The 25537-nt window shown below is 38.5% G+C and overlaps 1 protein-coding gene across 1 annotated transcript; it reads left to right on the forward strand.

Annotated features, from left to right (window-relative positions):
• cdc42ep4b (CDC42 effector protein (Rho GTPase binding) 4b) lies at positions 1-25011 on the forward strand. Its single transcript, XM_081392509.1, has 2 exons — positions 1-347; positions 21009-25011. The coding sequence occupies exon 2, from the start codon at positions 21206-21208 to the stop codon at positions 22184-22186; it is 981 nt and encodes a 326-aa protein (XP_081248635.1). The 5' UTR covers positions 1-347; positions 21009-21205; the 3' UTR covers positions 22187-25011.
• The last annotated feature ends 526 nt before the right edge of the window (positions 25012-25537 follow it).

Here is a 25537-nt window from a genome sequence, read left to right on the forward strand (position 1 = left end):
GGGGCGTCGTCCTCGTCACACAGTCAGAGGACGGTCTCTGGACGCTTGAACCGCATTAGTGCGCCATCGCACATTGAACTACAGTCATTACGCGGAGATCTGCTCCTCAGGATTCGGCGGAGTGTGTCCTATTTAACACGTTTTTATTATCTATAAACGCGTTATTCCCACATAAAGCTGTTTAAAGGATATCGGAGACATATGTCAGGCTTAACCTGTGTTTTGTTACACTCTACGGACTCTATTGTTTGGAGTGTGATTCCATTGAACTTGGTCCATTGTTGTTGGATGAGAAGCTCAACTTGGCATTGAGGATTCTGGGATCGAATACGACGCTGCAAACAGTGGTAAAAATCTTTATTATTTATTACATCAATTCATTTCTTTCTACGACCTTTGCTCACATCCCATAAGAAGTTTGGATAAAAGTTCACTGGGTTAGATAAAGATACAATGAAGCGTTTGCTCTCCAAGTGTCTTGTATTGAACTCCAGAGGCCAGTCAGACAGATATCTCATTCATCTGAATCTCAAATGTGGTCCCGTCCCAAAGAGATTTTTTTTGTACACTTTTGAATGCGTCAGTCTCAGACATTCCTCTAGTACTGTGTGTAACCTAGTTTGCTTTGGGCTGTGATCATGGTTTAGGTTAGGTTAGGTTTTTTTTGCCCTACATTTTATACAATAAATAATGTATCAAATGTTAACTTAATAATATTCATTGATAACTTTTTATATTTTTTAGCCCAATAATCTATGTGTACATTAAGTTCTGTTTAATAGCCTAATATATATATATATATATATATATATATATATATATATATATATATATATATATATATATATATATATATATACATTGATTAAAATGCTATTTCATTAATATCTGGCTTATTGTTTTATTTTATGTTTGCATTATTTGTCTTTTATCAGTTACACTGACCTTAATGGATAGACCTTGTTAAATCAGTTAGGCCTAATCATTACTTCTGTTTCAGAGGCAACATAATTTGAATTTCACCTTTCAGATTTAGAGTCTGGGGCTTTTGTATAGGCAATGCAGACGATTGTGAAAGTGAGTTAGCAGTTAACAAGTGATCTCTAATGGGGGGCGTTGACGTGTACTGCTTGTTGGGATTGCAGGAGACAAGGAGCTTGTGATTTTGAGTCATTAGTATAGTGGTGCTAAATGCCTGGATGGACCTTGGAGCTGCTGTAATAGTGTGCCGGTATGAAGAAAAAGTGGTAGATGAAATGTTATGTAACCACTTCTTAAAAAGTCCACGTTGCAATGAAACAGGAATCCAGTGAAGTATTCCAAGAGCTTCTTGTGAATTTCCAGATGTATTCTCCATATATTGTCCTGAACCTGCTGGCCACATCTGTTGCATAATGCGCATTGGTCAGATGGCTGCAGTTTCACAGTTCGTTACTCTAACGGCTCAAACTGTTGTTTGCAGAGAAAACTGGCAAGCGCTCTGGTATTGTAAAAGGTTATCAGAGTGAAATTGATTGACCCTAATGGGTTGTCTCAACAGCACAGTCAACTTCTGAGTATCATGGTTTGACTTTTTTCTTTTTTGTGTGAATAATTTTCTGTTGCTCTAAGTCTTAATTCATCTAAACCTTTTAATTCCTCTATCAGGAACGAATGATCACCACCACAGCTTGAGTGAAAGTAATACAGAATTATAACTTGAGCGTTGTGTGGTCTAGGCCTTTGACCCTTAACCTTTGACATTTTTAGCATTCTTGGTGTCAATATTTGTGAAAGGTGGCATTATCAACCCTGCCGCCAGTGCTCTGAGGTCAGTATCTGCCTGGACAGACCAAACAAATCACTGTATAGCCTACCTGGAGTTAAAGGGTTACTTCACCTCTGGCAAGATGAATGTGTATTTAAAATAGGTCATTTAAGTAGAAGAAATGTGAAGAAATTTTTGAATTTGGAGCTTTCTAGACTGAGAAAAGCCAGAAAATGTATTTTTGGCTTATGTGGATGAAAGACAACAACTCCCAGAATGCACTTGCTTCGCTGCCTTAGGAGGCCACGCCTACCGGTAAGAGTGTACAGTTGAAAACAACAACAAGGCTAGCTAGTCTACGTGATGAGTTTGCCAGGGATTTACAGATCGGCCAAAATGTCCGGGATTCGGCTTTTGCGTTCTACAATCGCCATTCATTCATCATGTTTACTGTGGCGAGCAGGACGAGGCTGACGGCCGCGGGAGAATGGCGCGAGGCCGGTGGCGTCATTACTGAGACGCGCCGGGTCTCGTATCTCTCACGGAGGAGCGGGAATTTTCTTAGCAATGGTAAAACGCACATCAACCGATCACTTGTTTAGCGTTCATGTAAACACTACATTCAGATTCACCAATCGGAATGAATTCAGTTAGATTGTAACAAAAGGTGTGCATGTAAACAATGAATGGCGACCGCAGAAAGCAAAAGCTGAATCCCGGACATTTTGAACGATCTCGCCCGCCGGACAAGTCCGGGAAAAGGAGGATGGTAACCCCTACTACTCAGCTTTCTCCTACTATTCAGCTTTCTCCACAGAACAAGAGCCTGCTAGCTTAGCTTCCAAAGAAAGACGGCTGATACTGTGTACATTCTGTGAGTGAGATCCCACCCTCTATGGGCGGGCTGAAAACATGCGGAACAACGCCATCTACTGGCTGTAGTCTTTAGCCTCTGGCCAGAAAATCCTCCGATGACGCAAAATGACGATTTTTGCGTCATCGGAGGATTTTTTCCAGACAAAAAATACATAAATCTCTTGTCTCAGGGGGATATGAGGGTGGAAAGCATGGTAATTCGAAAATACTACAGGTTTTCTACTAATACAAAGCTTAATGCTAAATCCTGAAGTATCCCTTTAAAGCTGCCTGGTTAATATCCTGAGCTCATGATATTCCAGTTAGGAGAGCCAGCAAGCAGAGAGACAGCTCTGGCCTAAATTGTAGCATGGAAGATGTGGGCCAAGGTCATTGTGAGTGTGTGTGTGTGCGTGTGTTACAAGGCCGACCTGCTAGATGGACAGATAAATGCACTGCAGTCTGTTCTTTTTACACTTTTTTCTTTCCTAATTCTTCTTTATTTTCTCACCTTACATCTCATGCAACTGCATTTTACACAGAGTAAACGTTCTTTCTTTAGTTACTTTCTTCACCCCAAAATTAAAATCCAGTAATTATTTAGTCCTTCTAATGTCGTTCCAAACTTGTATGTAGGGCTAAAAAAAAAAAAATCTAAAAAGCTACACATGCTTGTTTGTAGGGCTGCAAAATTTGGCCAAAAATTGTGATTATATTACAAATATGTTCAAATATATTACATTTTTTATTTCACTTTGACTTGAAATGCATCAGCAGCCTCTTGCTTGGTGCTTATGTGTGTGTAGTGAGTGAGTGAGTGTGTGTGGATGGATCTGTAGTGATACAGCTGGCTGCTTGCCCATCCACTCCTGCTGTGATATGATTTAGCTGTGTGTGTGTGTGTGTGTGTGTGTGTGTGTGTGTGTGTGTTTAGAGGGTAGGAGACTCACATCAACTGTATTAATAATTCTTAGTTTATTGTTCAATCACTACGGTGGCCTTCTTGTGACTCAGCAGCATGAGTCTGTTGCGCTCCTCAGAAAGCCTTATTCCTCTCTGATGTAATCAGCCCAGCTGTCGACACACACACTACAGGAGGTCGACATGTCTGTGCTCAAAGGACTAAAGTTCAACCTGGGGGGCTTTGAAAGCATAACCTTCCTAAATTTAGCCTGCAGGTTTGCGTGTAAGTTGTTCGTTATGGTGGTTAGTTAATCATGGGTGTTCCTGGCCTTTCTAGATAACAACTTCAACACCCACCCGTCCCAGTTGTGTTGTAAGAGACATTTGCAGGTTTTGTGTTGAAGTTAAATCACATGTTAGGGTGAAGATCAAGCTGTAGGCTATAAGATTGAAATTTAAAAGCAATATTTTATAAGACTGGTTGTACTGAAATCATCTTTTATTTAACACACACTAGTTTTCAAAAGTTTGGGGTCGGTAAGATTTTTTCAAATTTCTTTGAAAGAGGGCTCTAATGCTCACCAAGGATGCAGTTATTTGATGAAAAATACAGTAAAACAGTTCTATTGTGAAATATTATTACATTTAAAATAAAATTTAAAAGCTTTTTTTATTTGAATATATTTGAATGTATTTATTCATGCTATGTCAAAGCTGTATTTTCAGCATCATTACTCCAGTCTTCAGTCACATGATCCGTCAGAAATAATGTGCTGATTTGGTGCTCAAGAAACATTTCTTATTACTATCAATGTGGAAAAAAGTTGTGCTGCATAATATTTTTGGGGAAACCATGACACATGATTTTTATTTTATTTTTTTTTAGGATTATTTGATTAATAGAAATTTCAAAAGCAGCATTTATTTGAAAGGGAAATCTTTAAAAGTATAATTACCGTCACTTTCGTTTAATGTGTCCTTGCTGAATAAAAGTAGTATTTCTTTAAAAAAAATACATTTATTATACACAATTTTATTTTGTATTTTGCATTTTTTTTTTAGGTGGTGTGGGGGGTTGTTATGATTTGGCTGTTTCACCATTTTTATTTTATTTTTAATATTATTGATGCATTATTTTTTTTTTTGAGCAGCACGGCATGCTATTTATTATACAATGATAGGAAATGCCTGCAAGATATTGTTAGCTTTTATATAGAAGACTTTGAACTTGGGAAAACTGTACTGCATTCATATCAGACCTCAAGGGAAAGTAAAACTATTTAAACCACGACTCTGTGTCTTGCCAAGAGTCAATATTTTTGCACTGTCTCCTCTCCTCATGAACTTGAATAAGACGACTCGATCTCCCTGCAAGCCCAGCTGAGGCCTCAGGAATCTGACATACTAGCGCAGAGAAGCGTATTCCTCTGAAACCAAACCTCCTGCAGTCCTACAGGCTGACCTCCTCCTGACACCAGGCAATGAGCCAGTTCTTCTTATACCAAGAAGACCAAAGCCCTATAGCGTTTAGTCCATACGAATCCTGTCATAAGAACTTGTTTAACTCTTGTTAACAAGTGTAGCTTGCAGTCATTATTAACTGACTTGATATTAATCTGTGCTGCTGTACTCACAACTAAGGAAGCTATGATATGGAAAATTAAATAAGAAACTGTTTCAACGTTTTCAAAAAAAAAATCTCAACCAATGGTTAATTGTTGACCAAGATCTTTTAGACATTGATAATCACAGTTCAAGTCATTATAGCCTCAGATGGCAAACCCACAGACCTCCCAAAGTTCAGAAAAAAAAAAGAGCTGAAAAAAGCTATTGCAAAATGATTGGCTGGTCATAGGGCTGCAGCTATCGATTCTTTTTGTAATCGATTAATCTAGCACTTAATCGATCGATTAATCGAGTAATCGGATAAAAAAAATTTGTGTGTTTTTAAACAATCAAAACAAATAATGCATAACGAAAATGATGTGGCTGAAAAACTCCAACATTTGGCTCCAAAACTAAGCCTATGTATTGTAATTTTTACCCATTTAGTGTTTATAAGTGCCAGTGCCAACAATTATATAACAATACAGTTAAGTCAACTTTATACTGTAAAACATGTATAACATGTAAAACTATGAATACAAACTTAAATAGTAAAGGCCATTTGCCCTTAGTTTTGTCTTCTTAATACAACATTACAAAAAAAGGATTGCACCTTCTGCAAATTTCCCACCGGAGAACAAAAATAAATGAAATGAATATAAAATATCAAGCCAAACAGGTACACAATGTATACAATTTCTATAAAAAAAATAAGTGTAGCTTTGAAAAGGGGAATGTTTTATTGCAAATATGCATTTTGTTAAATAGAAAAAGAACAGCATTTTGTTTTTCACTTAGGCTAGTTGAAGTATATTAGCACGTTTTGTAGTATTATATATTTTTTGTTAATTTAAAATGTTCTATGTTCAATTACTTTGGTAGCCGATTATGTCTTAGGCTGGGGAGTTTCATTTTTTTTTTTTTTTTTTTTTTTTGTCTGTAACTATTTGGTAGACGTGACATAGCCTACAAACAAGGTATCGCAAAGACTGCAATACAATAATTGTTCCTCCATCATGTCTCGGTGTATACAGTGAATGCATGCTGAAATTATTGTTGCGTGGCTACATAAAAGTTTAAGCATATGTGTGATGCATTGCCGCGTGAGAGAGACGAGGGTGCGTGCGTGCGTGTGTGTGTGTGAAGGGGTTCTTTCTTTAGGCTATACGTTTACTTCTTAAAAACATCAAAGCTAAATCATATCTAGTCAAACCGCATCACGACATCACTAAATACAGTATGGGATTAAAATCAGCGAACATCAATGTCTAGGCTTAGGCACGGGCGGAAATATTGGCGCTGGGTCAAAAAAAATGCGGGGGACAGAATCGTTACCTTGTTTCAGCGACGCTGGAAGGAAGCGATCCCAAACTTTAGACATTCTCTGCCGTTTATGGACATCTTTACTCTCCGCCATCGCGCCAAATAAATTCAAAATGTATCACGCGCTATGGTGTGCTTCCTGAACATTGAACAACGGTCCGTGTAAAATCAGATCCCTGCGTGTTTAGTGCTAGTGCCCGTCATAGGAATTTAACGAGGCTTCGAGGCAGAGTTTTTGCCTCGAGGAATTTTTGTAATCGAGTAAATCGAGTAACTCGATGAATCGTTGCAGCCCTAGCTGGTCATTTTCTTCCATTTAGGTCACTTTCATTGAGATCCCAACTATTTCAGATACCAGGTAACAAGAAGAAGACCGTGTTTGGTCACTTTACATGATGACCTTTTTCTGTTCTTGGCTGGAATAAACTGCCATAAACTGCACTAAACATGTATCCTGGTAGTCAGAAGTCTTGCTAAGTGAGACTATGGTAAGTTTAACTTATAGGCATTTGTGGTATGTAAACTAACTAACAGCTGACATTATGCTGAAAATTATTGGCGGATTACTCATTTTCTATGTAATGAACTCGTGCATGTTGATTAACTCATTGATAGGGAACTAGTTTCTTCACATACTCCGGCCTGAAGTAACATGGTGTTTAAGTAACCTTTCTTTGGTTTCAAGATGATGACTGTCAAGTTTCAGACTCAGATTCATTGCTCGAGTCCCTCATTTTTGAGATAACAAATTCAAGATTACTGTGTTGTGTGATGGTGTTGAAAGGCGTGAAACCGGTTTAAGTTACTGGTATTGTGTAGCAGCCAAAAATATACTCCTTTGAGCAAATGACAGGTGATTTTCTTTGGGTTGAGCCACACATTTTTGAAGTGACAGTATCGGCATCACTCCCTGTGAAAGTGGACCTCAACTTGAGTTTCTCTTTAAGTCCAAACCTCAAAGCACATTATTTCTAATACCTGGTTGGCACAGCCCAACATCTAGTCTGGCCACTTTTCACATAGATAGCCATTTTCTCTGTGGTTTTGGCCCTTTGCTCTTTTGTCTTGCTCCCAAGCTGTTAATGTTGCCATAAGTGTGTTTATCACCTTTATTGAACTGCGATTATTTCCTGGCAGCTTATTGATGTTGCTCATTAATGATACTCGTGTTTATCCTGAACTAAGATAACACCAGAGCAAAGACAATAATGGCCATAACAATTTCCAAAACCATTTTGTGAGGACACTTGCTTGTGTACTTCTTTTTCACAGAGAGAAAAGGAAAAACATTCATTTTTGTTTCTCACTGTGTCTCTTCATTTGTACATTATTCTTTAAATTCTCTAATAGTTCTCCTCTCCATTGCTCAAATCTCTCCCCATCATTCAATTTCAATCAGTTTTCTTCAGTAACAGGTAGTCTCCCTCAAGCATATGGCTGGTGAAAAGAGAAAAGGAGCAGTTATTTTCTCCATTAGTGTCCATTCCAATCCCAGATGCTCTTGGCTTCACTTGAGTAATCCAATATCCTTATGGATCCATAACATATGCCCTCTTTCACTCAGTGTCATTATGCTCAAAGTAACCCACAAGTGTGGCCCGAATTCATGGACACATGACCCATACATGTGTGGTCTTCAGAATGTTTATATTTCCATAGATTACTAGCAATTTAGCAGTTGTGTTTCTTTCAAAATAGACCAACAATGGGTTAATTGACCCTTCACTAAGCTTCGCCCACTTTAGTTACTGTTGCTTGTGCTCGCTCAGACCAGCTTTACAGAACTTGGGGATTTATTTAATTTAATTGATTTATTTTGTGAAATAGTCAAGCTTCCACAAAATTAGCAAACTATCACAGTTTCAAAGGTAAGAATGTCTTCTGAGGTCTAGATATATTTCTCTTACTTTTGTTTATGTAAAGGGTTTGGCTCATACTTAAGATCGTTTCTTCTTTAAGCTCTATTTATTTAAGTGTATTGTGATCGTTGTGACTTTGCTTCCACAGTTTCAGTGTCTTTGAGGGTAGACAGTTGGGCGTTTCCAGAGGCCTTATCCTGTGGAGGAACACTTAAATGCTCCAGTAAACTCAAACACTAGGTCACTGAGTGTGTTAAAGGTGGAGTGTTGAATTGATTTGCACAGTCAGGCTTCCTATTTTAAACGATAGGAATCAATCATGGTCTTTAAGTATTGTTGATTTCAGATTAAGTGATTTGGGCTTCATTTAACACTATTGCTACTAGTTTTGCTATTGAAACTACATTTACCAAAGGCACTGGCTGTAATTTCTGCATTATTACTTCTGCATTGCATTCATTTGTGTTAGCCATTGTCATAATAATATTTTGGTGGCAACCATGGTAAATATTTGTAATAGAGTGACTGCATTGTGTATTTCAATTTTGGAGCTGTTCTCTTCTAAACCACATCTGGTTTAAGTGTGTAAAGTGAGTGGACCTTGCTCTTTTCAGACCTACTAGAGCTGAACCACACTGACAGCTGTGCGTTCGCAATCAGTGCTTAAACCACATCATTCATGCATGCATTACACACATATTCAAAGACTGCTGTCACCATGTTGAGTCACCACTTGAGAGGATTTACAAGGATTTTATCAGTTTATGAGAAGTCATGTATGAGAAGTCATATTTTTTTAACTTTTAATTTAATTGGTATGTTGTCACTGCAAGAGAGTTATGATTGTCTAATGCTTTGTAGACATCACAATTACCGTGATTACAAGTTTCTGACCAGTAAATATCTTTTTCAAACTTTTAATTATAAGTTAGAATTGAATAAAAAGCTCTTTCTTCCAACTTGTGTAAAATACCCAAAATGCCATCTGTTTTAAGATATTTCAATTGCCATGCTGTTCTATAATTTTTTTTTTTTTTTAAATATAGAAATAGTTGAGCAAAGATATTATTTTGCTGTCAACAGCAAATGGATTTTTGTTGTGGTTAAGAAGACCTAAAAAGAAATCGTCATCTTGCAATTACGATAATTTTATCTTTTTAGGTCATTCAGACGAGATTGTTTCAATTGAAAACTGTTTAGGAGTATTCAGTGATTTGTATAATATGGCTAAGTTGAGGCCAGTCTGAGGGTTGGTTCACACAGAACACGTTTTTGCTTTGAAAAACCACAAGGTCTCAAGACGTGTCTTTAAAATTTGAGATTATTTAAACTTAAACCGCATTTTTATAATGCCGTGTCATGCGCGAGACGCTGCAAAAGATGCAAGGCGCGGGCGCAACGGTCAAACACGTCCGTCTAGCGAGTGTTTACATAGAAACAAAATGGAAAAGTAGCGCAGTGGAATGGAAAGACGTGTTCTGTGTGAACGGCCCCTTAGAATTTATTCAGCTGTTTAGGATGTAAAACAATGTCAATCATTAATCATTGAATGTTGCAAGTTAAGGTTACTTGAGGTCCTCTTGTATCCTTTTGATGCCAATGGGGAATTCCTGTGAGCAAAACAGAAAGTTTTAAATTAGACCCTTCCTTTTCATGAGTGCTGCCTTGAAAAATGCTGCTTGACTGGTGTCTTGTGAACCTGTGAAGGAAGTTGTTTTGAAAGACAGGCTTTATACTGTCTAATGTACAATACAACTTAAGCATCCTTTCTCAATGACTCATCTAGACACATTTTATTGTTGCGTATATTCTCAAAGAAACAGTAGGATTGGTGAAAATCAGTTTTCAGATTTCAACAGTTTTGTTGACAATGATCCAAAATGGTTGTACTTTTGAACCCAGACTGAAAAGATGAATGACAAGAAGTTGTCCAAAGTTTGCATTTCACAATACCAAGATGTTTGAGAAGGTCAGCTGGGAAATATCCTCTTTATCTGTTTGACTTGAGCAAAGTGCTTCATAAATTGTAGCTGTGTGGAGAACTGAGCATGGGTGGAAGAACGCGATGGATCACAGTCAGATACACCAAATTATAGTTCAAGGCGAAATGGAAAAGAAAACATAATAGAAATATAACTTGTACTCCCATTTAAGCTGTGACTCGTCAAGGGGTAATTTGAGTCATTGAGGAATAAACTTCTTCTTCTTCTTCTTCTTTTTCTTTCGGCTGCTCCCATTAGGGGTCGCCACAGCGGATCATCCGTCTCCATACCACCATGTCCTCTACATCTGCCTCTTTTACACCAACTACCTGCATGTCTTCCCTCACCACATCCATGAACCTCCTCCTTGGTCTTCCTCTTTTCCTCCTTCCTGGTGGCTCCATCCTCAGCATTCTCCTACCAATATAATTCATGTCCCTCCTCTGCACATGTCCAAACCATCTCAATCTCGCCTCCCTCACCTTGTCACCAAAACGTCCAACATGCGCTGTCCCTCTAATAAACTCATTTCTAATCTTGTCCATCCTCGTCACTCCCAACGAAAACCTTAACATCTTCAGCTCTGCTACCTCCAGCTCCGCCTCCTGCCTTTTACTCAATGCCACTGTCTCTAACCCATACAACATCGCAGGTCTCACCACAGTCCTATAAACTTTTCCTTTCATTCTTGCAGATACTTTACTATCACAAATCACTCCTGTCACTCTTCTCCACCCACTCCACCCTGCCTGCACTCTTTTCTTCACTTCCCTAACACACTCTCCATTACTTTGCACTGTTGACCCCAGGTACCTGAACTCCTCCACCTTCTTCACCTCTTCACCCTGTAACCGCACCACTCCACTGCCCTCCCTCTCATTTACGCACATGTACTCTGTCTTACTCCTACTGACTTTCATTCCCCTCCTCTCCAGCACGTACCTCCACCTCTCCAGGCTCTTCTCAACCTGCTCACTACTCTCACCACAAATCACAATATCAAAAAATAAAGTCATCGAGCTACGATGGCAGCACACTCTACCCAGATCTGCCGTTCCATCTAGCAATCAATGGGGAGACGCCAGCCTGCCCGCTCTCAACGACTCATTGAGGAATAAACTAATTTATTAAAATAATGAATATGAATGATAAAGTAAAACTAATTCTCTAAAGTCTTATTTTTTTCCTGCATTGCATTTGCATTTTCATTAATCAGCCCAGAAAAGTCAAAATTCGGATTATTTGAATAATCCATCAATTTGATATAGTATTTTAAAGATTATCTAGATTTATTTATTTCAGCACTTGGTGCCTTATTTTAAAACTATTTTTATTGATGTTTTTTTTTTTTATCCTTATATTGTATATTGCTTGTTCTTGTCATTACTTGTTTAATGTATAAAGCTTTGGCAATCATGCCAGTACTTTTACATTGAAAATTGTTTTTATTAAATATATATTGTAGAGCTGGATACATTTGCTTTGCCATAATTCATTTAGACTACAATGCAAAAAAGTTACTTTGAAAAAAAAAAAATAATAATAATAATAATAATGTGCTTATATTATGGGCACTTTCTAAAGTGGTCATGTGACACAAATACAGCACTATATATATGAAGGGGACGACTTGCCCACTCTCCCTATCAGAAATGTTTAGAGACATGTAACATTGGCCTCATTTTCTCTCCGTCTAACGAGATGTTGGATGGAAATGCCCTGCGATGACTGTGGCGAGCCTGCTGGCGCACAGTCATGTAGCACCTCTGCCAAGATGGCACCACCCGATGTGTGTCTGCTTTTCTTCAACACACTCATGGTTGTGTGTCCCAGACACACGGGCCCCAAGACTGTCGGCAACACCCAGGGAAGACGCAGCACTGCTGGCTCTCTCATTCTCGTCTGTGCCGTTTGGAAAGGGTTATGAGCCTAAATTCCAAGCAGTAGCTCTTCTTACTTAGCCTTCAAACCAGATTATGCAATTTTCAGTTTCAAAATCGATTGTTATTTGCGCTCTTCTCAGCCTGGGTTTAAAGTTTTCTGATTGTGTGCAGAATTACACAGCTGTGAGAGGATTGTTGGCTAAGTCTGAACCCATGGGCTTTTTGGCAGAGGAAAACAGCAGGAATGTGGAGTGGAAAGGATGTGGAAAGTTAATCATCTACTTGATTAGTAAGGCCACGTTCTGTCTGTTTATATGCTGTGATTATAGAGCTGCAACCTTCACCTTGCCGAAAAGTGACTGGCAAGAAGAATGATTCCTGTAAAAAGCCATAATAGTGGTTTTGACGAAAAGGTAAAGCTTCTTTTAGAGGTAGGCTATGTCGTTAAATGTGAAGTCAGACTGGTCGGTTAAAAGACTCAAAGGTGTGTTTGTGTGTGGCACATGAGGCCTTGCTGGTTTAAACATGGTTTTTAGTGTTTTCTACATTCTAGCGTGTAATCCTTGTGGTTAGTTTCAGCATGTTTGGCAGAGAAACTCAAAGCACAAACACACACAGTACTGTATATCTCTTTACCCCGCTGGCTGCTGCTGAATGCCGACTAAGCTAGTGCATAATATCCTGTCTGGACCAAGCTGAGAGAAAACTTTCAGAAACTAGACAGGGAAGCTGATAGTATTACTCTGTAATGTGGTTGAACTCTTGAGGTGTTTTGCATGTGTGCTGCTTTGTCCTTTACCTTGTTGATGGAGTTATAATCTGCTAATGATCCTGCCTTTTCCCTGTAATAGTTTAACCAAAATTGAGAATGCAGTCATCATTTACTCAGATACTCACCCTCATGTCATTTTAAACCTGTATGACTTTCCCTCTTCAGTGGAGCACAAAAAGTGACTTTTTTAAGTAATATCCTGGTCTTTCTTTTCAGTATAATATTAAGTGGATGAGAACTGGTGCTGTCAAACTTCATAGATGAAAAAAAAAAAAGAAAAAAAAAGTAGTTAATATGACTTATGCAATATATCCCCAGTCTTCTGAAGCCATACAATAGCATTTCTGTGATGAACAGACTAAAATCTGACAAATCCTGACATCCACCCTCTTCTCCCATTCGTTTCTCAAAAGCATCATTAGCTAAAAGACCATTGGTGGCAATGGTTCTACGATCTACTTAGGCTTACAATGCTTTTTGGGAAACTTAGCTTTTCAGATGAGTCGGCTGGTCTTCACAAAACTAGTCTGGATGATTGGTTCTCAAATCGTGTTCCTGACTTGAGTTCAACCATAACTCGTTGATCTGGTTGGAATGGTTAATGGCTCAAAACGGTTATATGACTCCTGAGGCTTGGAACATAGTGCACTACTAGTCTTGTTGACTACTTTTATGCTGGTTTTGTGTCCTTTTTGAAGCTTTTAAAGAGCGACCAGAACAGTCTTCAAAATGTCCACTTTTCACACTTGTGGTATTTTTCAAACAGTGTTTGCATTCAAATGATTTGCCCTAACTCTTCACTATCACTCATATCACTGCTTATTGATAAGATAAGTGTCTCTCTCTCTCACTCTGTGTCCATGGTGTTGGACCAAATGTATACACACATTAACATTTATTACAGTTAAAATATTTTCAACAGTGTTCATGGGTGTGAGAAGGGATTCTATTGGTTGATTTGGTGGGTGTCTTGTCTTTCTGTTTTCCCCGTATCACATTTACCTTTCCATCTGTTTATTCACCACTTAATATCTGTCTGTATAAGGCTTTAGGCTTGTGATGGGGTTAACAGGAAAAACAGGTTGTAACTGTAGTCAATAATAACATCTGAAAACCACTCAGCTTTTTTATGCTTTCAACCAGTTCCTGGTTTCAATGAAAATTTGTTAACATGTTAGGGACTATCAGGATGATATTTAGTTTTTTCATCTTAATAAAGCAACATTTTTTTTTAAATATTTGACCATGTTTACACTGTAACCAACCACCAGCGGCATGAAGTTCTTTGTGAACTTCTTGAACATTTATTTTGATAAATGCATGCATCACAGTTTAATTATTTTATGACTGATAGCAGCAGCACTCAGAATGAATGATTTGTCAGGAATATCACACTGTGGTGTGAATCTCCTGCAATATCATACAGACAGAGTCTCTGTGCAGTGCTGTACTTCCTAGAGTATGTCTACCCTTGCTTACATTTGTAGTATGATACTACAAATACTTAACAGCAGTCAAATCAGCCTTAAACAATCAAAACTGTATTGACAGTTTATGGCTGATTTGACTGCTGTTGTGTGTTTAATCTGTCATTGTGCCAGACACACAGAAATCCTCAGTGTTTTACAGACACCAGCAATCTCTCCAAGAGCAGAGACAAGGGATGTTAAGTCTTAAAAGAGATTATGTAGTGTGTTGTCCAGACGTTAATCAAATGGATGAATGTGCCTCAATCCTGCTGTCCTAGATCTCAATGAATCACAGGCTGGCATAGACCTTTTCTGCATGCTACCAATGACTATAGATAGTGAAAGATGGTTCACTCCTATTACATATGAATAGGGAGAAACTGCAACGTGCAACATGTAATACAATCAGCATTTACCAATCAATCAGCCAATCGTTGCGTCCCTGCCGTTAGAATCTCTGGTTCCGCTAGAAACCTGAGACTTGCGCTTAGGACTGCACACGCGCATTGGCTGGTCTAGCCCGAAAAAATATATATTTGAGCATAAGAAACAACATTTATGGGATATTTTGTCATGTTTTGTTGCTGATTTTAAGTATTTTCTTTAATATTGAGTTCGGCAAGCAGTTTTTGAGATTTCAGTATTCCCCATTCAGATAGTTAGGACTTGGTCTTGGATGCCCAAAATAGCTGCCCGGTGGCGTTGCAAATATGGCTGCCGAGTAAACAAGACTTTCCTTAAAAGGGACTTTGATGTTACAAGGACAAATGTAACAAATAAGTTTAAATGTACAGTGTTTTTTGTGAAGATAATTTATATAGCAAAATACAAGGTAAATTAATAAAACCATAATGATTCGATTTCCGTAAGCTGTTCAAACCCGTAAGACTTGATGAATGTTTATATGTGAATAAAATATTTAATGAAATCTGTTCAGTGTATAAAGCTATCGTGTCTCTTCAGAAAATTTTAACTAAACCGCTCAATTCATATGGATTAGTTTTACGATCACTTTATGAACTTTTTAAAGCGTCAAAGTGGTAGTTTGGTTCTGAGTGGTATTACCGATGGAGGGAGAGAAATTGCTCAGAATTAATTAAAGGGGGGGTGAAATGCTCATTTTCACTCAATCTCCTGTTAATCTTGAGTACCTATAGAGTAGTATTGCATCCTTCATATCTCCAAAAAGTCTTTAGTTTTATTATATTTATAAAAGAAAGATAGGCTGTACCGAGTCTTTCCGGAAAAAAACGAGCGGCTGAAGGCGGGCCGTGTGGGCAAAGCTAAAGCTGTGCTAACGCGCCGAGCTAACAACACACAGAGACATTTCAAGCAGTTTTACTCACCGCCCGGTTCCAACGCACGACCGCGAACCTTTATCATTGTGACTGCTCGATCCTTAAGCATTAGACAATCTGCAAATCCGTCGATCTGGGCTTTGTTTATAAAACAATCATCGTCGAAATGCAGGGAACAAACAGTCTTGCACAACCTCCGTTGATGCTCTGAAAAAACAAACTCCATCCACTGGTCCCTTAACGCCGGGTTCTTTGGGAATCTGTGCAGGGTTGTCTTGCCCTGGCAACCAAAAACCCACTTCTTTGGTGACATTGACTTCCCTAAAGCCGAGCATAGCGCTGTGATGATGGGCGAACTGCTTTCCGCTCTCTTGCTCTGGTCTATGGTTGCGCGCGCGCCTGCGCTCTTCCGGAGAAGTGCCCTTAGGACACATATAAGGAAATTCCGCTACATCTGACGTCACGCATGCCCATACTCGAAAAAAAACTTTCCGAAACTTGTGACAAACCGGAAGGAGCATTTTTGGTAGAGAAATACTCCTTCAAACGTACAATTTAATTTTTGAAACTTTGTCCATGTTTAGCATGGGAATCCAACTCTTTAACAGAGTAAAAAACTCAGTATGCATGAAATAGCATTTCACCCCCCCTTTAAAAATATCTTCATTTGTGTTCCGAAGATAAATGAAAGTCTTACAGGTTTGGAACGACATGAGGGAGAGTAAATGGTGAGAGAATTTTCATTCTTGGGTGAACTATCCCTTTAAACAATTGTAATGTTATGCTCTAATGTGAATACAGTCCTTCCTAATGTGCTTCACTTCATGTCATGTCTAATGTGTGAATATATATTCTGATGTAATGTGTAATATAGTTATTCATCATTTTTGCTTAAATAAAACATGGTAATGATTTCCAGAGCTATGTACCTTAAAAAAAAATCAGAGAGCTGCAGTTGTATTGGAAGAATAATTATGATATTTTCCAGAGTTCAGAAGTACCCTGTTAAATAAGTAATGATTACTCTTAAAAGATTAAAACAGATCTATAAATAAAAGTGCAATAATGTCAAGTGACAGCTGGTGTTTCATTTAGTGGATCGTCTCATCTGACTTCCTTCCATGAGCTTTGCATGAGAGGACACTTTACGCAAGAGATTGTGAGATCATGAGTTAACAGCATGGGATAAATGATGCTTGTGGTGAAGATGTGAATCATTTATACCATAGTTGCTTTATTTTTCCTGGTCTTAATCTCTGGATATGTGTCTTGCGTACATAAAAGTGTGTTATGTAAATGTGGGTTTGATGGCCACATTCATACTCAAACCTCAAAATTTCTCAATTTTTAACCCACAATCCTTCCCTTGTTTTTCTACCATCATCGCCATAACGGCCTCCTGCCAGACGAGACAGACTAATATATTTTTCTTGTGAGAGTGTTTGTGTGTTTCACGCTTAGGAATGTTGACGAGGCCGTAGCGGGTCTCCTGGTATCCCAGCTTGGAGCCTGTGAAACGAGGTCCCGCTGAAACGAGGCCCTGCAGATGTGTGGTTAGACCCTCACGGAGTTTGATCACGAGGGTCCGTCCAGCTGTAAAGTTGTAGGTCTCCAGTGAGCTCTGATATGTACACACATGTCCAAAGGGGGAGAGAGATCTTAAGCTGGTGTGTTGTCTTTCAGGAGCTGTTAGGATTTTGTACTGATGTGTAATGATGCTGAACACAAATGGCATGCTCTGAAATCCCCTGAGTTTAGCTGTTAATGAAGCGTTTAGACGCTGAGATTGCTGGAAATAGGCATGAAATGGACCTAAGACAAAACCAGTTCATGGCGTTTGACAACACAGTTGACATAATTATTTAAATATGGAATTTTGCTGTTTCAATCACACCTCTTTTTCAATGTAACAATATCAACCATAATTTCTCATTAAGTCAGATAGATTTGTCCTAAGTCCAGTTTTGAATGGTTCATTTTACTAATTACTAAACTATTTTTTAAGGATTAAAAATACTTGGCACAGCTGACTTAAATGAACAAACTGAATTAATTCAACTTTATAGAAAACCAGTTAAATATATTATTAATCATGCCCTGTGAGCCATATATATATTGCTTAATAATGAAGTGTCATACTGTTGGAGCAATAGTTGTTCAGTTGTGATTTATGACATTAATTTGTAGGCCAACCCGGATGGCTAATTTGGCATGGGTTCCTATGGGAATTACGTAAAATGAGGTCTGAGGTTAATATTACTTTCACATTTTGTTCTACAACATAAACCGCATAGTCAAGGCCACTGTATTTTGAAATGGCATTGTGAACTATAATGTTAAAATATCTAAAAAAAATATTTGTTTTACCATTTGAATGCATTGAAATCCATTTGATCTATGACGGTTTTGTCTGTACCAATACTTTTTTACAAAATGTATGTAATGAGCGAGTACATCATGAATCCATATTCCAGACCATGTTTTGTCTTATCCTGAATCACAATGGTACACTTATAACATGTTATATTTGGACTAATTTAGCCTGAGCGGGACCACAACCGCTGCGAAGTAGCTCAATACCTGCATGACTTGTCATATTCATAAACCGAGAGAGTATGCTCTTGCTACAATGTTCTTCTGCAAGACAATTTGTTTATTAACTGCTAGAGTGCCAAAAGTTACATAGTGTACCTTTTAATTTAAGATCATTATGTCCTGGTGTTAAAAATGGCTTTTTTGATTGTTGATTTATATGATCAAAATCATTTACACAGGACGGCGTCTTACACAGGTGTCTTGCATTACTTCATACAAACACAGATACAATAATCTATCTGGACGTCGGAGTGGGGCGATATGCTGTGATTCAACAATGAGGTCAATCTGCCAGCGGGCAGAGCTGAATCCTCCTCTGGGACGCCCAGTTCTTTGACTCAAGTGGAGAGCTTATCGTTTATCAAACCCTCCTCTGTTCTCTCACAGCTACAGTCGCTCAATAGGCTTTTGTTGTCAGAGATGCAAATGTTTTTGGTGGGGTGACGTGTCTTTGGGATATTGTTGCCTGGATCTCATTCATCCAGATGGCGTGCATGCAATTCTGGAATGGTTATGAAGTCATGTTTGAAAACAAAATTGCAGACTACCGTCTACCATCTCTAGACGGCAACAAGCGCTTTGTTCTTAGTTTCAGAAAAATCTGACTTTTTTGGCATTTTGTTTGTCGTACAATTTTGTCTTTGATCATGGTTTGTTTGAGTGATTGGTGCATCTTAAAGTCTTTTGTTGGCTGTTGGTGGTCAGTCCAGGCTAATAGGCCTCCCCTGTGTAAAGAAGCAGATAATCAGATTATTAAACCATAAATCACAGCGCACAGTTGGGGATCAAAATGTTCACAGTGAACCCAAAGAGCACTGAAGTTCTCTAGTATTCAGTCGTTCTCTTTTTCTACTTTCCCTTTGTTTCATACCCTCTACAGTGACATTACAATAGGATGATACAACCATCATTAGTCTTCCAAGACATGCAATATGTTTCACTTTAAGAGAAAAAAAAAATAGAAAGGAAAAGGTGGTTTCAAATAGAGTTGGGAATTAAGAACTGGTTGTAGCTCATATGCAGCAGCTTACATGCAGTTTACAAGCAATAAGAATTAATTAACAATAGTTAATGCTACAAAATGCTAAACTCCATCTTTCATTGTATATTGTACTTGTTTGTTTAACATATTTGCTTACTTTATGTATTTACTGTATTACTTTATTATTACTTATTACATACTTTATGTATGCATTTACTTTATTTACTTGCTTGCTTAACACATTCATCAGAGCCACCTTAAACCACCTTAGCCATTTTCTTAGTCATTTTAATTTTCTGAATGAACATGAATCAAGAAGCTTTCAAACACTGAATGCAATAAATGCAACTCAGTATCTGGAAAGCCTCCTAATGGAAGTAAATGAAATGAGAATGTTATCCTAATGTTTCGGTTCATTCATCCTCAGATTACTAGAAGAATTGCAAAACCCAAATAGTTAATTGGAAGTAGAAAGCTTAAAGTACCTAGTTATGTATGAAAAGGAAGCAGAAGAGTGTAAATGCAAGAAAGGTGTCGAGGGAAAAGGGAAAAGTACCTTGTCAGCAGGTCTGGAAGGAAAATCTCAGGCAGTGGAGTACAACACAGTGTAAAGGTCTAGATTTCCGCATGATATAAGAGCCTGGCACACACTACAGAGAATACTGCACTGGATGGAGTTGAATTTAAGAAGAAATGCAGTCCTTTACAAGTCTGTGCTCCCAGGATCCTCTGAGCTCATGGTTATGTAATCATGAAATGAATGTGGATTTGGAAAGAAAGGGGATTTGTGACTTGGATTTGTGCCTTGGGATGCATTACTGCCCAATATCTTTTATTTGTTTCATCTGTACTGTTTTTGTTGTATTTGTTTTCCAAGCAAGGCTACTTTCATTAAAACGTCTTTACTCTTTTGAAGAACTGTTTCTAAATTACAATTGCAGGTCTATGTTACTTATCAAATATAGAAGTATTTACTCATGGGAGGAGTCTGTTGTGTGAATTTTTTTTTTTTCTTGATAATTTTTGGAGCACTGATGCCCATTGCCAATACTGACACACGTTTATAGTCAACATATTTTTTTTTTTTTTTTTTTTTTTTTTTTTTTTGAAAGCTGATCCTAGGCCTTAGAATTTGGCATGCCATTTGTGTGGTTTAATTCCAGATTCCTCTGAGTAAACAGATGGTTCACAAGTTCATAGGAAGCAGAGTTGGAAGTGTACAAAGCTTTGGTTTGTGTGGTGACTTGGTGACCACCATGCAAAAGTAAATCCTTCAGTAACAAGAGCTCTGTAAATCAACACTCGTGCAACGTGTCACCCTTTCATGACCGCACTTCCTCCAAGAACAATAAAAAGGCTCATGGCTTATGGGATGAAATGGGAATTCCTTTTCCAACCTCTTCCACCTCTCCGTTAATGTGTTATGTAATACTTCAAGTGGCTTAGTTTTTCTTTTTTTCCACCCCTTTTTCTTTTTCAAAGGATATTTCCCCTATAATTAATCCATTTAAAACTAATTAGTACCTAAATTTAGTATGTGATGTCATCAGCATGGCTTAAAAATTCAGAAACCCCAAGTATCATGTATAATTTAAATATAATTGTAATATTTTCCATCAGCTGACAGTTCAACTCAAGTTCTAAAGAAAAAGAGAATCCATCTCAGATTAGGTAATAAAATGTCAGCCGTGTAAAATAAAATGACATTTATTGTTTCTTTTCTCTTCTGTTATAGGTCAGTTGTCAGATGTTGAAGGAAGGACACTGTACTTTAAGGATAAAAATGGCTGTGTCCTAGGTTTTTGGAAGAGTTTTCATCCTGACCACTGTCCTGGATCTACACCGTCAGAGGAAAGAGTGACCCATCAGTTGGCGAGAAAAGACTTTGGCGATTTTTATTTTTCTGCGGACAGTATTCCATTCCAAGTCATCATGCCTATTCTGAAGCAGCTTGTGTCCTCGTCCTCCCAGTCAAAGCGGCGGTCTCGTGCTGACCTGACTGCAGAGATGATCAGCGCACCCCTGGGAGACTTCCGTCACACTATGCATGTGGGGCGAGGAGGCGACGCTTTCGGGGACACCTCCTTTCTTAGCAGCCGCTCAGGGGAGCCACCAAGGGAGCCGGAGGTACAGCAGAGCTCACCTAAACAGAGCCTCCTTTCCCGTACGTTCCGAAGCAGCAAGCGTTCCCAGTCGGTCAATCGCGACAAGCCTGACAAATCCAAACTAGCGCCCCCTGGAGGCTCGCCAAGTTATGTAAAAAATGCAATCTCGCTGCCATATTTGAATGATGACAGCGCAGGACGAGGTACAGAAATCCACCTTCCCAAGAGCGTGTCCTCAAGTCCTTTAAAGAACGTTCCGGAAGTTGATGGAAAGCCGTTTAACGGAGCTGCAGCGCCCGCTGTATCGGACTTGGAGCTGGACGAGAGGAATTTTGGTGAGCTGACCGACTTGCGTCCATCAGTTCCTTACACCGGAGGCATGAAACATGCAGAGTCAATCATGTCCTTCCACATTGATCTGGGTCCCTCCATGCTGGGCGACATCCTGAGTGTGATGGACAAGAAGGGCTTAGATGATGACGATCTGGGATTCGAAGAGGGGAAGAGCAGCTCGCCGCCCCAGAGTCCTCCCAATGAAGTCGAGGAAGAGGACCCCCTTCCTCCTATTCGGCCTCCACGCCAAAAGCCAGGCACCAACCCTTACACCCCAGAGCTCCAAACCAGGAATCATCAACACTTGGACAGCTGTTCCCTCTCAAGTTCAGGGTCCACCGTGCTGGATGAAAAACCCCACAATCAGATTTATGAGGGAAATATGGACGACATCAAGTACAGCTCACCTCGAGTGCAAGACGACAGAGACTTCTCCTACATGGATGATGACGATGACGACGAGATTAGGGTGTAAAATGAGCTGTAATGCGCATAACAGTCTTTGCAAAGACTAAAAGAAGAGGAGGAGGTGTGTTTTGGTCGATTGGTGAATGCAAAGCTTGTACATTGACTTGGAGGACTGATTTTATAATGGAGATGAAAGGGAAAACGTGTGTTTTAGCCCTTGCTAAATATTTTTTCACTACAATTCCTAGTTCAGGTATACAAACCTTCTGTTACTAGTGACTGTCACCAGAGCCGCCACAGCTTTGAGAGGAATGTGCTTGTGTGTTTGCATATGCCAAGGCGAGGAAATTCCGTTTCAAATGGTAATTACGGTCTCGTGAGTATCATTAATGAATTCCAGTGTTGACCACTTGGAACGCTGATACAGGAGGTTTGTGTGGAACCAAACCTCATATTCTCCCATGATCGACACAGTGCTCGGATGCAGCTCGCTTATGCCTTTGGACTTCCAAACTATTGCCAACAGTCTTAAGTTTCCTATGTTTTACAGTTTTTGATTCCATCTTTAAGTTATATCCTAAATTTTGCCTTGTACACAAATCTGTATTGATGTAAATGTTGAAGTAATGATTAGAATGCCATAAACGTGTTTGGAGGTTCAACACAACGCTTTATCTCTGGCATATGTTACTTTTTTTCCCTGTTGAGAGTTGTTTATGTAGTGGATCTGGACTTTGCCATGTGGTCCATGTGTGTTTAAGAGGATTTCCTGTCGGGTCACATGAAATTTTCAATCTTGGAGACTTAAGATTGATGGGATACAGAACCCGAGAGCAGTGGTGACACTGCTCGGAGGCAGTAGAATCAGTCTGAGTGGAACCAATGACGACGTCAATTTTGTGTGTGTGAATGAGGATTGATGTCAAGAGGGCTGAGAAGTGTGCTATTTGATTATCATTGTATAGGCTCAGAGATGAAGGGGTAGCTCTCTTATTCAGGGTCTAGTGTAGTGCCTCGGTCTTCAAACCATGCTCATCAGCAGAAGTGGCTATTGAGGGGTTTTCATCTCTGAATGACTCTTGTAGTTCTTTGTATTTCTGTATTTAGGTTTTGAAGAGAGATAAGACTTATCACCCCGTGATAAGACTGTAACTTTTATAGCCACTCTGTGAGTTAGTGCCATACCCTTTGCGTCGGTTAAACATAGACAGAAATGTACTTTTATTAAAATTCTTTAATCTCAAAATGAGCAAACTTGATCCTCCATGCAATATTATCTTACAGAGATTGTTTATGCGGATGGAACAGATCTGACTCATTCCAGAGTCACATTATATTTCAAAGCTTTCACTTGATTTTCCTTAAAAGAGAGTTGTGTAATTTCCCTGCCACTAGCAGCACCAAAATGGAATATATAAATAATAATAATAATAAAAACTCTACAGTATTCAGTTGATTTATGGTGATTTGGAACATTTAAATGGATTCCATAAAATCAGCTCAGCCAATCATGTGAGTTTGGGGGCGGGGCTACGCATTTGTTTGACTGGTGTTTTTTACAAGTTTCAAACATCTGCATCTACCATTAGTCATTTTTGAAATTCTGTTTAGTGCTGCAGAAATTACACACTTCACATTTAGGTCTCTCTTATGAGACTTTCACAAACTAGCAAGAAAAAAAAGTTTTATAACAACAGTTTGCCATAAAACTGACAAGATATTTAACACTATAGGCGCACCACAGAAAACATCAAATAATTGCCGATGATTAACATCCTGGTATCTCAGCAAGTATTAACTGTTTATTGTGCACTTTGGATCACAGTTATGTTTCGGGGAGATAATTTAAGTGTTCCATTCTTTATATATGTACATAATGTTCAGTTATTCATTTCATGTATATTTGAGTTTTTTGATTGACGTTATTAGTCAACAGTGCTGGCCCTGTAATCTGACATTATAAGCACACTAGGAGCTGAAGAGAACACCATTTTGTAGAATCGGTTATATTTGTAAACAGTTGGTTTCTGCAATCTTATTATACTGATTTCTCTGTGGCCTTTTACCTTCACTTTGTAATCTGTTCTTTGTGATCAGACTACAACTACATTATTTGCTTGCTCATCTGTTTTTCATTGGTTTGTGAAATCAGCATGTCTGTACAGAGGAACAAGTAAGGTACGATTAATAAGAGCTCTAAAAGAGAAACCGTGAGATGTTTGTAATGCAGACTGTTTCCTTGGGTGTTTTTCATTGTGTATAGAATGGTTTGGAAAAGGGCTTTATTAAAGGGGTACGAGGGGCTTGTGTTGCCTTATATTTGGTTGAAATGTTGCATTTGTCTTCTAGCACAAAAGGAGGATAATCAAATGTGCCAATTTCTTTAAGTTTTGTTCATACGGGTTAAGGAAGTGGTCTTGGAGATATCACGCTGCACGCAAAGTTTTTGAAGACGACCAGATGTCCGGAACTGGATTTGTGAGACTGAAAATGAGCTGGAATGCTGGACTATAACAGGTTTTGAGAGCACCAGGGCTCCCTCTACAGTTTGGAGTAGTTTTCTTACAGGCCATCAATACTTTTACTATAGTGTCTATGCTTAGAGAGACAACAGTATCATCCATATATGATGGCATAGACGTTACTATAATTTCTTTGCTTGATTACTATATGAGCAGTTGTATAGCACAACATCTTCCTACATAAAATTACTGACAAACACTAAAGTTTAAACCATCTCTTTAATTTCCAAGTATTTGCTGTATCTTTTTTTTTTTTTTTCACTTAATGTCTGTATTATTCTGTACTGAAATAATATATAATGCCCTGCCTCACTTTCCCTTGCAAAATAACAGTTCTATTTTTCAATAAATAAGAAAGCTGATAAACTTCACCAAAGGGCCATAATTTGTACTGGTGTTCATGACTGTCAATGCGAATCATCATTTAAGAGTAAAACAAAATACCTGAGCGAGTTTGTTCATGTTGTAGTAGATTTACATGCTTAATAATCATCCTCAGGCTAAAACTGCTGTATCACAGCTTTTCCAGTATGTTGACTCAGGGAACTCTACCACTGCGCACAGTTTGTGCTGATGAAACAGATCTGACAGATTCAATATAAAAGTCAATTATTATATTTCAAAAAGTCAAATCTTCTCAATAGAGGGTGGACCTAAAAATAACTTAATTAAAATGGAGATACACCTCTACAAAGGTGAAACATGGACAGAACCTCTCTACCAGGACTAGATGTGTAATTCATTCAGTACTCTAACTTACTGAAATGAACACAATTATCAGTGGAAATGCATTGGAGGTAGTGGATTCAAGGTGAGCATGAGCTAATAGGTAAGCGCACTAACTTGACATCAAATATGTTGATAGATTGTTTACCTGAAAACTATTATAATTTGCC

This window comes from Scardinius erythrophthalmus, assembly GCF_964197995.2.
Source record: "Scardinius erythrophthalmus genome assembly, chromosome: 18".
In the NCBI taxonomy this organism is placed as follows: Eukaryota; Metazoa; Chordata; class Actinopteri; order Cypriniformes; family Leuciscidae; genus Scardinius; species Scardinius erythrophthalmus.